The sequence below is a fragment of the Carassius gibelio genome, chromosome B6, assembly GCF_023724105.1.
Source record: "Carassius gibelio isolate Cgi1373 ecotype wild population from Czech Republic chromosome B6, carGib1.2-hapl.c, whole genome shotgun sequence".
Classification (NCBI taxonomy): domain Eukaryota; kingdom Metazoa; phylum Chordata; class Actinopteri; order Cypriniformes; family Cyprinidae; genus Carassius; species Carassius gibelio.
Genome location: NC_068401.1, coordinates 5,804,670 through 5,822,800, shown reverse-complemented (window position 1 = coordinate 5,822,800; position 18,131 = coordinate 5,804,670). Strand labels below are relative to the sequence as shown.

Here is an 18,131-nt window from a genome sequence, read left to right as displayed (position 1 = left end):
TGTAGTAATTAATGCCTTCTGACATGGTTGAGTAGAACAGTAGAAGTCAATCTGAACATGTTGATGAAATGGCCGATTCTCAACCTCTGCGCCGTGACTGGCTCTAATCCCGCTTAAATATGCCTGCTATGGCCGCAGGGCAGGTTGCCACAGTGATATAGTGCTGATGCAATCACTGAAGAAAAAGACGGGCCTTGTGTACCCTGAAGATTCGGCAGTAAATCATGTGTCTGTTTTTAGAGGACCTCACTTAACAAAAGTTCAGATCCACAGCATGAGGTTGAGTTGGTTGCACAGATGAAACTGTGTGTTCATATAATACTATTATAGTCTTATAGTCATGCATTGCGGTTGTGGTCATGAATATCTATCGGTTTATATATGATGGTATGTTGTTCTACAAATGGGCCAGATTTGGATGATGTTTAAGGACAGTTCACACTATGATAACTATATAACAATGAAGATAAAGGTTTAAAAACCATTATGTTAGAAAGCTTTTAATAATCCATCCTGCTTTAAAGAGCTCAAGTATTTAAAGCGGGAGACTGCAAACCTTCAGTACTTTAATAATTAACAACATTATTGTGCGTTAAAGTAGACACTAATGTAGTTACACTATTGTTATAGTTCTCTTTATAGTTATAGTTCTTGGTTTTAATGGGCAATCTGTTCTGGAGACAGTTGATGAATTCATGTTGCATATGTTCACATAATTGGCCGGCAGAAAAGACTTATCAGAATGTTTCATCAAAATACTGTTAAAAACATGAGCAGGACATGCCAATCACACTTATAAAAAGACTTGCACTATAGGAAAGTAACCAAAAGAATAACAAAGTGCAGTTAAATTGTTTGCGCTACAAACCAGTGTGTTCATAAATAAGACAGTACATTAAAATATGAAGAAGGAATTTGCAATATCAAGCAGCGAAACTAGCTGTTTTTGGTAAATCTATAAATAGCTGGAGACCAGAAGCCTGACCCATAAAATGTACAAATGGCTGTGCCCATATTACGTGAAAAATAAAATGGTTAAGTAATTCTTGACTATTATATTATATGTATCATCTTTTTATAATGAAAATCCGCTTCAATGAGATAAAGTCATAATTTAATTTTACAATCTTTTATGCAGGAATCATGTTATTTGTATTCCTAAATGTTTTTTTTTTTTAAGATGTATACAAGGTAGGTTTGTTGGCGGGTTTTGTTTTCAAGGTGGCAAATGTACAGTATGTTACGCGTGGGGTGGGAGGCATGTGATGCAGAAGGTAGGTCAGTACAAAACATTCAAATAAATAACGTGTTACACTTATGTTTAATTTTTTTTATTCTGTATATATGGCTACTGTAAATAGTAATCATCACTAAGTGGGTTTTACCAACCTGCAAATAAACACTCTTCTCCTTTAGTTCCTGTCCTGCTGTGAGCACTATCACCTCTGATGTGGGGATGGATTCATGTAATTGGGTAATTACATAATCCTTTCTGCATATTGTACAGTAGGCATATACACTCAATATGGCATATGCATATATATATATTTCAGAAAAGCAGGGCAAAGAGCAAATAACAATAAGAAAGATTTCTTGAGCATATTTTATCATCTGCATCAGCAGAATTATTTCTGAAAACTTAAGAAATAATACAGAAAATTAAGCTTTGCCATCACAGGAATATATTAGTTTTTAAAATATAAACTAGTTAAAAAATGTTTTAATAATATTTAACAACATTACAGTTTTACTCATAAAAAAACAAAATAACAGTTTTTATTAGCCTAGATGTTATTAGCCGAATGAAATCACATCGCTTCATACTAATTTTATACAACAGTATATATATATATATATATATATATATATATATATATATATATATATATATATATATATATATATATATATATATATATATATATATGCTCAAGAAATCTTTCTTATTGTTATCAATGTTAAAAACTGTTCTAATGCAAAATAACAAAAATAGAAATACATGTAGTTTTGTTTTTGTTTTTTAACATTAGTTTTATATTTTCTTAAAGTTATGTGTATTATTGTTATGTTCCTGTAGCTCAAGGGGTAGGTCATTGCATTAGCAAGCGTAAGGTTTGGGTTTCGAATACCAGGGAACACATGTTAGGAGAAAACTGTTAGCTTGAATGCAATGCATGTCGTTTGGATAAAAGCGTCTGCTAAATTCATACATTTTATTGCCAAATATGGCTGCTGAAGTTACACGCTGTTGTTCATAATCCAGTTTTTGCTCCAGTGTCTTTAAAGCACAACTATTCCCTTTCAACATATTTGGCATGGACATGGATGTTCACAGCTACATATGAGACGAATGCATAGTGTCTGATCATCAAAGGTCCCGATACCACCTGCTTTCTTTGGCAGTCATCCATACAACGGTCAGACGGGGTCATGCAGGGTCTGTATGAAGCTCCATAAGGTACTGCATGTAGAGTAGAAAAGAGCCAAAAAGACTGGTGATGTTTATCCAGTGTTTATAATGTTTATTCAGTGATATATTTACAAAAAACACTGAAGATGTTAATTGAAAATGTTAATGTACCAGAAAAACAACCTGGCGAATGCCTGTGAAGGATGAGGGCATGCTTTGCTTGATATCATCACAGGTCTTGACAGAGCTGGTGGCCTACCGCTGGATTAAGTGTATTTGGGGCTGTCTTAACTGGCGCTCTCCAGGGGTCTGGATTTGTTCAGGTTGGCAGTTTACTGAAGGTTTAAGCCTCCGAATGTAACGAAAGATAGTGACAGCCAAGCAAATAGTGTTTGCAGCAGATACTGTCGCATCTGCAAGTCTTTGCTGTATTAAAGCTGTGTCTGTATTACAGCATATCATGCCTCTCTTATATTGCCTTAGTGCTCACTAAGGGGGCGTTTACACGACACAACTGAAATTTAAAACTTGTGTTTTAGACATTCATTTACACAACAACTGCATTTTTGGGGAAAACAATAGCGCAAACGTTTAAAAACTGGTTTGAAAGTGCAACTTTTTGAAAACTATACCATTATTGCTTGTCTACAAAAATCCTAATTTGTGAAAACAGTGTCATCATGCATGTGTGTATTATGTGTTCAGTCAAGTACTTGAAGAATGCATTTGTGTTTCTTTAAAGGGGTCATATGACACTGGCAAAAAGAACATTATTTGGTGTAGTGTAGGTTTAAGGTAAAAAAAAACACTATTTTCTACATAGCATGCATTATTGTTGCTCCTCTTTGCCCTGCCTTTCTGAAATGCATGGATTTTTACAAAGCTCATTGTTCTGAAAAGCGAGGTGTTTGCTGTTTGGCCAAATATCCAGTGCATTGTAATTGGCTGAATATCTCAAGCGGATGATGAAAATGTTACGCATCTTACCGTACTGTGATGCTCTGTCCTGGTGCGATGAGACAAAACCAATAAAGGCATTTGATGCATCCAGTGGGGACATAATTATGGATTATAATGACTAATACTGTGTTTTTAGGCGTTGCGTTATGTATCGCGTCATGTAAACATAAAACCATGTCTCCATTTGTGATCGGAGAAACAACAAACAACAAGCGCTACTCTACAATGATCAAAACTCACATTTGGATGAGCAGTGGCAAATTCTTTAATTATGAAAATGTACTTACAGGCTGTCAGTCAGAAGCACCAGACTGTGCAAAGTTGGAATTGCCCCGCTTTATAGAAACAACAGCTTTGTAGGCAGGAAACAGTCCACCGTAAAATGCGCTGCAAACATCTGAATATTTGGGTTGAACTGTTCTGGAACAGTGTTGTAAATACAACTTAACCACTGATTTCTAGTTGCATCCTCCTTTAGAAGACCAAACAAAGGGAAGTCATGGCCTAGTGGTTAGAGATTTTTCTCCTAACCCTAAAGTTGTTGGTTTGAGTCTCAGACCTGCAATACCACGACTTAGCTCCCAGGGTGTCGCAGCATAAATGGCTGCCCACTGCTACGGTTATGTGTGTGTGTGTTCACTGCTGTGTGTGTGCATGAATTCTGAGTATGGGCCACCATACTTGGCTGTATGTCACATCACTTCACAAGTAGTTTTGCTTTCATAACGAAACACAGCATCTCCACGACATGGCGGTGGCAGCAGCAACAATACTAAAGTAAGATCAAAGTTACGCCTTGTTTCTTTGTGTGAACATTCGGGCGGTGTTAAGTAAATCTTCTTGCACAGTGACGTGGGCTTGTTTAAATGAGGCGTTTTAGGAGGGCGTGGATGAGTCTTAATTTTATAAAGGATATCTCTTTGGGTTTGAGACAAGTTTAGGAATCTTATCTATGCACAAACAGATTGTAACAATCCAAAGTATAAGGAAACATTGAAATTGCATCATATTGACATTGCCAGTTACAGCATTTTTAGTCATTTTTGCAATGATCATTTTGACAGTGTTGCCATCTGTTTGTCAAAATTTTCAAAAAAAAACTTCCACCACAAGTTTTTTTCCCCAGTAAAATTCTTAGGGTATCTGATTTTAACAGTAGCCTAGTTAAGTATTTTATTCATACTTAATGTAAGGTCAACTGTGCACAAGTCCTTAAACACCTCAAACTTGCAATAAATCAAGGTCGACACAGCTTCTTAAACTCTGGAGTCTCGGTTAAGCTCAAGTACTTAAATGGGTCATCGGATGCAAAATTAAATATATTAAATATTATATGATGTTTTATTATCAAATTTCGGGAGCAGCATGAACCGATAATCAGTCCTGTCAATTCCCTATCAGTAATCACATCATCTTTCCAACCACCATGAGAGAGAACCACTATAAACAATAGAAGCAACCTTACCTTCATTCTCTCTAGTCATTCAGCATCCCTCCACCACCCCGACGCCTAACCGTCGACCCATTACTATGGTGGGGAGCATTCTGCATTCTGGGCACTTGCCGAGTTTGGAGCTCTCTTGCCGGACAGCACGCCAAATACGCATACCATTCTTTCATGCTTTATTATCTGCAAGGCGAACTCATGAAATGTTGTTTGAACTGAAATGTGTCTTGGCAGTGTGTGTACATAACCATCCTAAAATGATAAAAATCCCAATAAATCATAAGTCTCAGATCAAATCATTCACATATTCTTGGCAGAGTGACATCACACAGACCCAGGCCACTCCCACAATTGTTGAGTGACACTGGTGTTTAAGCATAGACCCACCCATAGACCCACCCTAAATGAGCTGTCAACAGTCTGCCATTGTTTCTACGCCAGAGCAGGTGTAGAGAAGAATGTCTCCTAAGCAATGGAGGTGTTTTGTTGTAGGATGTAATAATGAACATAGCAGTCAGTATTTAACTCTCGACATCTGAGCCACTGAAGATGCAGTGGATTTCTTTTGCTTTTGAGGGTAATGCACCCCCATTCTACTTAATTAAGTCTATGTTCACATGAATCATTTGTGATCCAGCTTTATCTACAGAAGCAGTGAGTATAAGATTCTCTTAAATGAATCTTTGCAAGTCGCCTTTCCTAGTAATGTGCTAGTTAGCCAGTTCCATGAGAAATGCAGCTAAAGTATACAGTCTCATGAGAACGCCTGGTCACCCCAAGGAAGAAAAGGGTGGGGTGAGCAGAGCTCATTAGCATTGAAAGGGACATGCACCGAAATGGGTCGCTGTGAAAAGAAAGCTTTTGAAAGTATCCTTCCAAAAGCTCTCAGCCATGTCCTCATCTCATACTGTATGAAATACATGTGTTTCAGCAACTACCTGGTAATGCACTAGCATTCACGTAAAGTAGCCTTATTGACCAGTTTGGGTCAGTAAAGGCAAAACACAAGATGTAATACCTCCAATGCTGTATAGATGGCGATATCACTAGTTTGTAGCAGAAATACATTGTTGCAGAAATAGTTAGGCACTATTTAAAATGTTACTCATCACAAGTGTATTGGTGTAAAGAGTACATCAAAAATCAAGTCAAGTAGACAGTAAAAGTGGTGTATATTTTTAATTATCAGTAAAACTACAAAGTAGCCAGAATATTGAATATTGAGAACTAGAATACTGTAGACACTATGGATGGGCCTGTCATCTTGTAACTGCATAGCAACTCCCTGACAACTACCCACAACACCCTAGTATCTATGTTTGGGTAGTTGCTAAAATGTTGCTTGCTATTCCAAAAGCATATAATTAGCTATGGTCGTTAGTTCTGTTGAACTTAATTGGTAATGATGGAACTTGCAACCATAGTTCCTTTCGGTTAACACACCACTGGCTGGTTGCTAGAGTACTGCTATTAGGAGTATTTGCAGTTGCTAAGGCGTTTCTCATATCTCTTCACAGATCTCCATCTCAAAACGCCTTTAACAAAAATAAAGAGCTCTGTATTTACTCCCTGTAGTGCTGCTGTGCCTCTGTTTTGGAAGTTTTGGAAGAGCTACATTCTTGCCAGCTGACTCACAAGATAAGAGTTTTTATGTGTTAATCCAACGCCGCCGGCCTGTAAGCTCCGTCTGACAGCAAGCGTGCTAACGCTTCCAACCACCCGCTTCTGCAAGCCAAGCCACACTCGTCCCCAAAGGTCACGTATATATAACGCTTATCTCCCCTATAAATCTTCTCTCAAGACCAAACACTTGCTGCGAATCTGTGGGCTAAAGCATGCAGTGGGAAGTACACCATTCCCAATGCGGCTTTTTCCTGTATGAGCAAGAGTATTCGTAAGGACGCAAAAATATTTCCAAAATGGTGTAGTAGTTACCAGTTCTTGGTTTGGAGAATTGTGAGGATAAGAAACTAAAATAATACTTGCTTATAAAAAATCGAGTGAATGTCATATTTAGTATTGTTTACCATATGAAAATTTTAATTAAAATTGCTTAGAAATGTAATAGCACACCTCGACTGAATTCGCTCATTCGCTACTCTATTTTTCATCTAAATTGCTTCATTTAATTTTTACCTCAATATTTTAAAATCCAGTTGTTCACGTTTTTTTTTTTTTTTTTTCATTTATCTATCTCTGAAACAGCTGGTTTATTATTTTTAGCATAACAAGATCAGTATCTTAGACAATTGACTGAAAATGAATCCAGTTGTAAAGACCACACACATATTGGGCTCTGAGGACATGATCACGTGACTCAACGAATATACACAAAGTCTTCGCCAAAGAACAAAAGTTTTGAATGCTATGTTAGCTTTCAGCGCCTTGACTCTATCAATACGTCCTTGTACGGATTAGTGCGCTAATTAAAATGTTAGCCGATTCTGTTTAGGAACATACATAAATTTCAACACTAACCACAAAGTGGCTAGTGTTGCCAAGGGGGTAATTTTACAATGTTCAAAAGTAAACATACTCTGACATGTTTTCCACAAGTCTTTCTCAACACAAGTTTTTCTGGCAAAGATGAGGTGTGAGGTGGAACAACGGAAAACATAATCAGACTAGCTGTGGGAAATTTCTGACATTCCACAATTGGAAATATGTATCTTTGGATGAGATGCTGAAAATGAAGCAACAATAGAGAGTTATTGGCGCCCTTTGAGACTTCAATCTTGATATAAGAATTACAGAGGTGAAAGCAAATCCGGTCAAACAGCTACAAGCAGCTCTGTCTTACAACGTGACACAAATTAGAATGGCTCGAGATCAGAATTGCTTGTGCGCAGGGGCCAAAATTAACACTCATCGAAGGCCAAAAAGGAGTAAACATTGGCTTTGGCGAATTAATAAATCTAAACAGGTTGGGGTTTTGTTTTTTAGGAACTGCAACATAGTACATGGCTGTGATACATAATACATCATCTGAATTTTGAATATGGCAGGGTTTTTTTCTTCAGTTCTAATAATCAATAATATACAGTAAACTAATGATTTAGAAAATTCTTTGGAAGTTCATATATATATATATATATATATATATATATATATATATATATATGCTGTTTGGATATTGTTTATATAGCAATGGCTTTCCTTTTGGGCCTCTTTCGTCAATTGCAATTTGTACAATGACAAAATGAACTTCCACAGTCTTTACCTGACAAAGTTTCAGGTTGCTTTTGATTAATGGTGCCACCATTTTGGACATGCATTACTGACCATTGTGACCACTCAAGCGCTTCATTCACTCATCCATCATAACAGCAAATTTAGAAACAACCATGTTGTCAAACCAAGGTGCTTCATTCAGTGCAGCAAAATGAATGGGGAAGAATGCCAGTCATGCTTACCTGACTATTTTTGCTGCTCAATCTCAGTAAGCTGCTGTCTTATTTTAGCAATGATTTGACATTTAGTGTGGGTTTTACACAAGGACATATATGAATATACAATATATATGAACACATATATGAAGCAAGCAGTAAAACTTTCAGAGAGGCCATTTAGCTTCAGAGTTTTTTTTTTTTAATGGTTGTTATTTATTTGAACGCATTTAGAAGATATGGTTTATAGTTGCTACTAACTACCTCAGCCTAAACGCAAAGCATTTCAGAGATTTTAAGCAACACGTATTGAAAACCGTTTCATTCAACAAGTTTGTTGTTGCAAATTTATGCCTTTTTTATTCTCAGAAACTGCACAGGATCTATCAGATTTTAGTATGCAATTTTGTATGTTGTGTGCAAAAGTTCATCTAACTGTGTGCAAACAGTCTGTGGTCATGGTATCTGATGGTTTGGATTCTTTATTTAAATAAACATCAAATGTCAACGAAAAATCCATCAGGGAAAATATTGAGATACTGATCATAGACAAGTTTTTGGAACCAAACTTTACCAAACCAACAAAAAAGTGCTCATATTCAAAGGGATGTTTAAGTGCTTAGATATTTTAAAAGATAACATGAAAGATATATTTCTCTGATATACAATGACAATGGGATGTTACAATAGACACTTTTGCGTCACATAGTTCTATTGAACTTTGTTCTAGGAACAAGCCAGCATGGTGGTTCCTAGAGAGCCAATTTTTCCCTCGGGCCGTTTTCCTGGTTGCATTTGCACCAGCAGCAGGAATTCTGAAGTGGCCAACAGTGACGTCCTTATTCATGGTAATTTACAAACATCAACAACTGGTGAATGGACGATGAAGTGTTCGGAGCTGTGTTGTGGATTGCGGGTTTTGTGATAACAGAGATGGAATGTAAACGCACAGTTTACGCAATTAAAAATGCATGAAAATCTGACCAAATCTCCTATGAAAACATGCAGTGTTAATCATTGAGGCTGAGAAAATAACTCTGCAGACAACAGGTAAACGACGTTATGGCTGTTTTCCTGAATATTTTCCAAGGCTTTTTAAAAATGTCAGGTAGCCTGTGTTTTGTATGTTTGGCCAAAGTTCCTGAAACAACGTACGTTCTAGTTCCTGTGATGTGAACACACCAAAAACCGGGAACTTCCACCAGTAGTTCTAGGAACTATGAAAAGGTTATTCTGGTGCGAAAGCACCTAATAAATTGATCATTGATCAAATTCTTTCATGCATAAGTTGTGTATCAAAATGATGGTCCATGAAGTAAATGAGAAGTACAGTTATCACATTTTTACAGCACCCTTCAAAGTATTATTTTGGACCATGAAGTGGAATTGTTCTTGTAGTGAAATGCGACTAAATGTGACTCGCTATGTTCTTTGGGAATTTTGAACTGATGCTGTATATTGTTCTTTCCCTAAAACTCTATGCATTTATCAAAGCTGTCCAAAAACATAATTTGATGTATATAGACACAGATATTATCAGCCAAATGTGTTTACAGTTTGAAAACAGTTCACAGTTGGTTCTATTAAACACCAGACAATATCCATTGTGTGATTTCCCATGACACCAACCGTCTACCAGTGCTCCAGACTGGCCTGTAATCTCTGTACTTGCATCATTGAAGGCGGGTAAAGTTCAGGGTTCTGCAAGTGGAGATCAGAGCGTTACAGTCAGAAACTACACATTCCACAATGCGTTGGCCCACTTCAAAAACCTGAGAACGGAAAAGCACCAGTAGCTGCTGATTGGTCATGGTCATGGCAGTCAGGTCAAATCAAGCCAGTCGGGTTTCTTATGTGGTTTACAGGTGTGGACGTCCACAGTTTCCTCACAGTCCCTGCACTCCACAGCGCAGCACCACTTGAACTTGCACTCGCATTTGCTCACATGGTTTACACGCGTGGTGTCATACCCACGGCCGCAGCACATGACCTCGCAGCCGTCCATGCCTCTGGAGGACTTGTTACACACCCGTCCTGCTGTACCCAGGGAACCTGAAATATAGATGCAGAAATTTAATAAATCAGGGTCATTATTTTACATTAAACTAAAATGGTTCCATTGTGAGTCAATAGGCCATTCACTTATTCAGATCAAGATCTTTTGCTTTAGAAAAGTATTTCAAGGTAACTATAGTTTTTCCATGGGGCAACTGGGTATTTTCAAGTCTGGGCCATATAGTTGTTCACCTCAAAACCAAAAAAGACACAAATGAATGATAATAAAATAAAAATATAAATTGTATTTATTTTTAATAAACATGAACATTTTTGAAGCAAACAAATGAAGCACATTTTACTTACTATTATAAAAGTTTTTTTTTTCATGATGATTAAGCACGTGTCTTGCGTAGTTGCGCAGTTAATGTGTGCTTTATCTTGGATATTTAATTATCTATGTGTATTTCAATAATCTGGTGGTTCTCATTACTCTCATAATTGTAATAATTTTCATTATTACTGTATTACAAAAAATATACTTGAAGGCAATTAGTTTTATCTAAATTGCCATCAGTTATTGGCAAATACTACGATGTATAAATACTTTAGAATTTAATGCATCTTTTTATTGCACTGCATTAAACTGCGTTGTAGTAGTAATAAATTATTTGAGAAATGTGTTTAATTTTCATGAAATGTAACAATGCAAAATCTAAATAGTACTTACATAAGTTTTCTATTCTTTAAAATGCAATATACAATTTCCTATTTCTGTCTTGGGACTACGGGGTGAATATGTCTCAGATATTTTCTTTGGCAGAATTTTGCCCAATTACTTTTTGATATCCCAACTATCATGGTATGAAAACATTTAGCATGCTCTTTATTCCTTACCTGCCAAACGGTCCATTAGACAATAGTCTGGAGAGTTCTCAATGTATACTAGATCATTTTTGGTCGTTCTCTTGTAATTTCGGTCAGCAACCATGAAGCCTGAACCGTCCTGGTTCATGGTGACCTCCACAGCAGTATTGTACTTCTTTCTCAAGTAGTCCCCTGTTTGCCGGAAATCAGACATAGCCAGCCAGCATGTCCTGAGAGCACATGACCCACTTACTCCATGACACTTGCATTCAGTCTTCATAAAACGCTTTACAGCCTAAAGGAAACAGAATTCAACCCATGACCTATGAACCACTCAATAACATGCTTACCTGTTAGGGTGTATTTTGCAACGATCAAATGTGATCATCTTGACCCTTACCATTCTCCCACAGCGGTTGTTGTGCAGATTCATCAGTGCTCTGGCATCTTTGACCATCCTCTCTCTGGCATCCACAAAAGCTTTGGCAAACTTGATACCATAGTTGATGTTGTCACTACAGCCACCCCAATCAAAGTCGCCTTCTTCATCGCTCGCCCGGCCTCTCCTGTTGATGTCGCAGCCACAGATCTTCAGCTCTCCTTGACTGCACGCTCTGGTGATGGCATAAACCACCCCGGCAGAGGAGATCGCATAAACAAATGCTGCTTCACGGCTACCTGATGAAAGAAAAGTGGGAGATTTTTCATAATAGCGTGTTAATTTCTGGGTTAAGCACAGGGTTTTATGTTGACTTTAGCATCAGCCAAAGAATGGCTTGCTTGCAGTTGTCAGAAAATGTTTTAACTTTAAAAACTTTGCTTTTTAGTAGTTTAATAGAGCCAAGCAAGTTGATGAGGCGTTAGGCTGTTACTATGGTGTTAAATCCACTGTGCTTTTGTTATATCAACTCTTTAACATCATCCCTAGGTTTAAGCCCCTTGGCTGGCCTAAGTGCGGGAGGCCACCCTAGAGCTTTCAGACATTCGACTGATTCAGGCTGACACCCCTTCACCTTTAGTTTCTTTGGTCGATTGCACTCATAGCCTTGAGGTGTGTTTTTTTGACCAAAGTAGTGCAAAATGACCCCTATTTTGCTCATTTTCCTCCTCCAGCTCGCGCACTGAGCCAGAACAGAGGGTGATATGTCAAAAAGAGCAGCTTTGTCTGTCTGCCAGAGTCATCTGCACAAATATTTACATCTCCTATTACTGTTTATACATCAGCCTGTAGCGAACCCCCCTCCCGACTGGCCACTTGTATTTGGAGAATATCCACTCTCTGTCAGACTTTCGCCCATTCTTGGGAAGTGGAGACTTAAAAGCACTTTTTCCCTGATATCTATCCAACAGACATATTGACGGCATTGTTGTCTTGACTTAATGCTTTACACCGATTTTGTTCTTGCAGCAAGTAAAGCTGTAATGTTGCACCTTTTACTGTACAGTTATATGCCAGCACCTCAAGCTGATTGACTAAAGCATAACCTTATAGGCAAATATGCATGAAAACATAATGTTTCCACAATGGACAAAAAGGCTATTTTAGGACATTTTTGGTCAAAATTCTGATTATTATTATTATTATTTTTTTAAAGATTTTGTTTGTTTGATTGTTTTAATGTGTTTTTGTTTTTTCCATTATTCTCAATTCTAGTTCACATTGAACTTCCATTTAAATATTACTTCATTACAATATTTTTATATTTAAATCAGTGCGTAAACAACCAATATTACCATTCCAGTACTAGTGTAAAATATTTAGCCATTTAAATAGTATATTTCATATAACTTTTGTATAATATTATATATTTATTATATATTTTTGTTACAATACTGTACTTAAATTGGCTTTTTCTTTGTGCAAAATATGCTTCCTCATGTCTTTCTTTTTGGCGGTGGTTCTACTAGCTTTGGTGGCTTATAAAATAAGATTTTTTACATGATACAAGGTTGCATGCTGTATAATTTTGATGTCAGCCATTGTCAGGAATAAAGTGTAACACAAACACTTACTGCGCAACATGACGCGGCCAAAAACAGTATGGTCTCGCTCCAGCGTGCTGCAGTTCCAGCGATGGTGTCGGAACTGGTGCTGGCATTCTCGGATCCACTCTTTGGCTCCTTCTCCGATGGACTGCATGAGATCTGGGTGTCTCTGACAGAGCTGCCTCTGCTTGTTCACCAGCCCTGGAATGTTGTCACATATGACCCGTGCACCTAAAGCACCAATGTACCTGCAGAAACAGACACATTATTTGACCTAGCATTTGCTAAATTAATAAATGTAATACATAAATATACATTACTGTTGCAGTAGTTGCCCAATGTCTTGTGATTATAACTCAATTGAATGCATAATTATCAAATCAAACACGCTGAACATGAGAAACCCACTTTATAGTTGATCCAGTCTGCCTTCTCTTCTGGGTCCATCTCTTTTAGAGGCTGAACCTTCAAAGTTCATGTCAGCCAAACTTTAATACACATTTTTCTGGAATGCTTGATTCAGTCTTGTCAATCATTCTGTGGTATAAATATTTTTGCATAGCGACCACTAAACTGAATAATTGCCCATCTTCCCAGCCAGTTGATTTCCTTTAGCTGTGCTAGTTCCATGTCTCTGTCTGTTTCTTCACGCATAATAAAATAATTTCAACTTAAATCAATTTCGTGTCCCTTAATTTTTGATATTTCGCAATAAATGATAGCCCTTTCATACTTTACTGTGTCAGCAAAAACTAGTTTGTAAATACATAGTTCGCCCAAAAATGAAACTTCCAACCCAATCTCATGAGAAAACATAAAACTTTTACAAGACGGCCATTTCATATGAATTTGTATGATATGATTCATGAAGAAGTGTACGATTTTTAGACCAAGGTCCACCCCAACTTCATTTCATTAAACTGTCAGTGGAGCAAAAACATGTGAACAAACAGTTCGTACAAATTTATGAAACATAAAATAGTTGCAAATTTCCATGAGGTCGCATTGGAAAATTCTTTCATCACAAACTCAGGTCATTCAAAACCTGTGTGACTTACTTTCTCCTGTAGAACACAAAATAATGTATTCTGAAAAATGTATTTTTCAAAAGATGCAATGAGGTCCAGTGTTGTTTTTGTGTTCAAGAAATGAATAAAAAGTCATACAGGCTTAGAACTCTAAGAAAGGGAGTAAATGATGACATAAATTTCATTTTGAGACAAACTATCCCTTTAAGAGCTACTTATTTCTCCATAATTTAGATACACCCCAATTTGTCCTACATCCCATGGTTCTCTGATGACAAATATCTACAAGAGTGCAGCAACAATTGACAATCTTGCATTAATATCTGTCATTATGTTGCAGGTTTCTTGTTAATTAGGCTGACAAAAACCTGGTGGACCCTGTCTGTTCAAGCGCACCACACAGACACCCTGGGTGAGGTTTACACTGTGCTCACACGCCGTTGTCTCCTTCCCGGATCTCATTATCCAGTCAGTCGTGTCTGGGTTTGTGCGACAGCACTCCGTACAAACCTACCAGACAATTTCCACTCCTCTTATGGCTGTCTCTATTGCTCTATCTCTCTCTCTCACACACACACACACACACTGACACACTAGTGCAAACATACAGCCCAGCGAAAGACTTATTCCTCTCGCTATAAAGCATCCATGGGAGGGCCTGCTGTTGCCGGCTTTGCACGGTTGCCCTGTTGATCCCTGACACACAGAAACACAATCTCGCTCTCCCTCTCTGTTCCAGAACACTTATCAGCTGTATGCGGCTGGGACTGGGAATGGCCACTGCACGTGAGCCAGAAAACCGCTATGCGTGAATTGATTGCAACGATGACAACAATCCCCATAACTGTATAAATTACCGTAGGAACTTAGAGATATTTATCACCACTGGCTCACACGGTTTTGGGCATGCCGCCACGGCTGTCTTGCGGACTCACGCCGTCGAATCCCCGCTGCCTTATGGAGAGCAAAAGGGGCCATACGTATAGTTATTTCAACATAGATGATACAAACGATAACCCTTCTTTCCCCATTCATGAAATACGGTATTATTGTCCATCCTGAGAGAAACCCAGCATTCATTTTAATTGAAAGTATCAAAAAATAGCATGGTCTGAGATTATGCTGTTTACTCAGCTGTGGGGCACTAGGCAGTGCGCTGACTATGTTGATATTGCTACCTCTGAGACGTGATGGGGAACTTATGAATGCTGCAATTAGAGACATTTTTAAAGGCGAAGGCTGCCATTGTGTCATCATGTCTGGTGTTATGCAGTGAAGAAATGGAGATGAAAAGCAATAACTTCAGAACTAAGTCACTTCAAATCTCTATCACCCTAGCAAGTGTGTTTATATGGTGCGTTCAGCACACAAGTAGGTCTGCTGATCCAGCCAAGACCTGTCATAGAACAGTCTAGAATGTGTTGATCAATGTCACTTTAAGACATCAGACTTCTCTGTCTTTACTAACAATTGTCCTGAGAAATGATTAAACGTGGTTTATGGATTTCTGCCATCACCTGCCATCTAGAGCTATTTTTTTCTTTCTGATTGTATCATTTTATCTTTTTTTTCAGTAATATTGGTCTGATTATACTTATCTTTTTGCTATTTATTACAATTTATTTGCTATTTTAGTACTTTTCATCTGTGTCATACTTCACTAACTGTAAAATACTAACTGCTATTCCTTTTATCGTGCTTTGTAACAAATTAGTCTATAAATGAAAAAAAAAATATATTTAAAGAGGACTGAATTACATGACACACACACACACACACACACATATATATATATACATATACATATACATATATATATATATATATATATATATATATATATATATATATATATATGTATATGCTGCACAATACACACACATTATATACTGTACCTTTTCCATGTTAAAGTCAATTTAGAATCTCAAATGTATATTTATATTTGCTGAAAATTTGTAATAATATTATTTTGACATAGGCTTTTTTTTCCCAAACTTTTAATCCATTATTTCTCTACTGTAGTCTGAAATGCTTTTTTTATTTTGTATTCTACTTTTCTAGATGATCAAATGCTTGATCCTCCTGCCAGAAAAAATATATCATAATCACATAATTAAAGGGGACCTGAGTCATATCTATAGTGATGGACAAAAGTTGGAATTAGTTTATTCAGCCGTGCCATATACTGCATTAAGGAAAAATACGTGTTTCCCACCCTTGTACAAAAGTGAATGTATGTAGGTTTACTATATAAACTAAATTCAAATAAAAAAAAAAATTATATGGTTTCGTCCCAAAAAACTTTGCTTTTCTAGTTACAGTCATAAGAAATTATCTGATCTGCAGTCATAATTTGGAACCATACCTGAATTAAACGAGCTATTACACTGAAATCTCTTTTTTTTTGTGTTTTATTTGATTCGAAATTAATTATTACCATTAATCACATGATTAGTCACATATTGGACACAAATTAAATGCGCGTAGGCTACTTGTTATTGGGAACAGTTCTGTTAGTTTAATTTAAGTCTGTATGCACCTAAATTCGATTTCTAAAAGAAAATGAAAATGAGCCAATGAGTAAAACACTTTAGAAACACCTACCACCAGGACGAGTCCACACTGGGAGTGAACGTGAGCAGTAAGATGAAGGGCAGGTAGATCCTGGGAGCAGAGCCGCTAGGTTCACGGCGTGACTGAACTCCAGCAAAGCCTCGCATGATTTACTCGGTCAGTATATAAACACATACAATTAAAAAAAAAATTAAAAGAAAGGAAAAGAATAGAAAAAGTCACAGGTTCATAACAGCTCTTGAGATACTTTATCCTTCATAATTCAAATAGTTTATCTTTCCACGATATAATCGATTAAATCACTCAGAATGAAAACAGACGCATCCATATAAAATACTGAGCATTCATGCGTATCCAAATTGAGTTCCTTTAGGTCGAATCTGAATGTGGTGGTTTATAGTCCAGTGAGTGAGGTACAGTATCTGTCCCGCAGAATTAGATCCAGAGGCAGGTCTCTGATTGGTGGGGGAGTCTGCGCGCTCATTGGCTGAAGTCAGCACGAGGAGACGAGATGAATGAGCGGCGCGCGCGATGCTGTCACAGATCAAATCTGCGCTTCTCAACACGCATTACTCTGACAGCTTACAAAGAAGTAAACCATCGTTCTAACACGATGGTAATACCATGTTTATTGTAGTACCTTAGATTAACATAAAAAAAATATATAATTTTATGTCTATTTTAGTGAGGTAATTGTTCTCTACCCTGGTATGCAGTGACTTATGCCTCCGACAGGCTAACGTTAACTGTCCCAAAGTATATTTAGACACTTTAGAGTTTTAGGTTCATAAAAAATATCAAAACAGGTTTCATTTACTTTTAAGACAGCATAAGTACAATTTTAAGCCAAAAATTGATGGTTGGATAGGTTTTAAATGATAAAACGACATATACAAGGCTAAAATGGAGGCAAAAGTACAAAAGCCTACAAATAGGCTATCTATCTATCTATCTATCTATCTATCTATCTATCTATCTATCTATCTATCTATCTATCTATCTATCTATCTATCTATCTATCTATCTATCTATCTATCTATCTATCTATCACATGCTTGATTATAATATAATACCAGGCCAGATGTCCAGTGTTTGTTTAGGTATCAACATGCCAGACTGGTGTATGCTAGTCTATGTATAACTCAATGAATACCTTCTAAACAAAGATAGAAGCCATTGCTCATATATTTTGGGACGTGACATTGTCAATGTACATAATCACCCCAGCTTGCTCATAAAATATAGACCACTGGTATTGGACGGAGGGGGGACTGCTTTTCACACAGTAATACAAAGTAAACAACAAAGAGCTCCAGAAAGAATGTATCTGGCCACTTTGACTCACACTCTGTCCTTTAGCTTCCTGCCAAAGATCATTAAAGGAGGAAATACGCGCATTAGGGAGATAAGATGTCGGAGAATCCACTTTGTTTGCTTGCCATTTATTTACTCATATTGAATTAATATAATAATGAATT

At 37.1% G+C, this 18,131-nt stretch overlaps 1 protein-coding gene across 1 annotated transcript; it reads right to left on the bottom strand.

Annotated features, from left to right (window-relative positions):
* Positions 1–8,667: 8,667 nt before the first annotated feature.
* On the bottom strand, positions 8,668–17,063 carry LOC127959898 (protein Wnt-2b). The gene is made up of 5 exons (XM_052559319.1): positions 16,684–17,063; positions 13,079–13,299; positions 11,466–11,743; positions 11,096–11,360; positions 8,668–10,255 (listed from the first exon to the last, which is right to left on the bottom strand). Exons 1-5 carry the CDS (start codon positions 16,797–16,799, stop codon positions 10,026–10,028), a joined length of 1,110 nt encoding a protein of 369 aa, XP_052415279.1. The 5' UTR covers positions 16,800–17,063; the 3' UTR covers positions 8,668–10,025.
* Between the last annotated feature and the right edge of the window lie 1,068 nt (positions 17,064–18,131).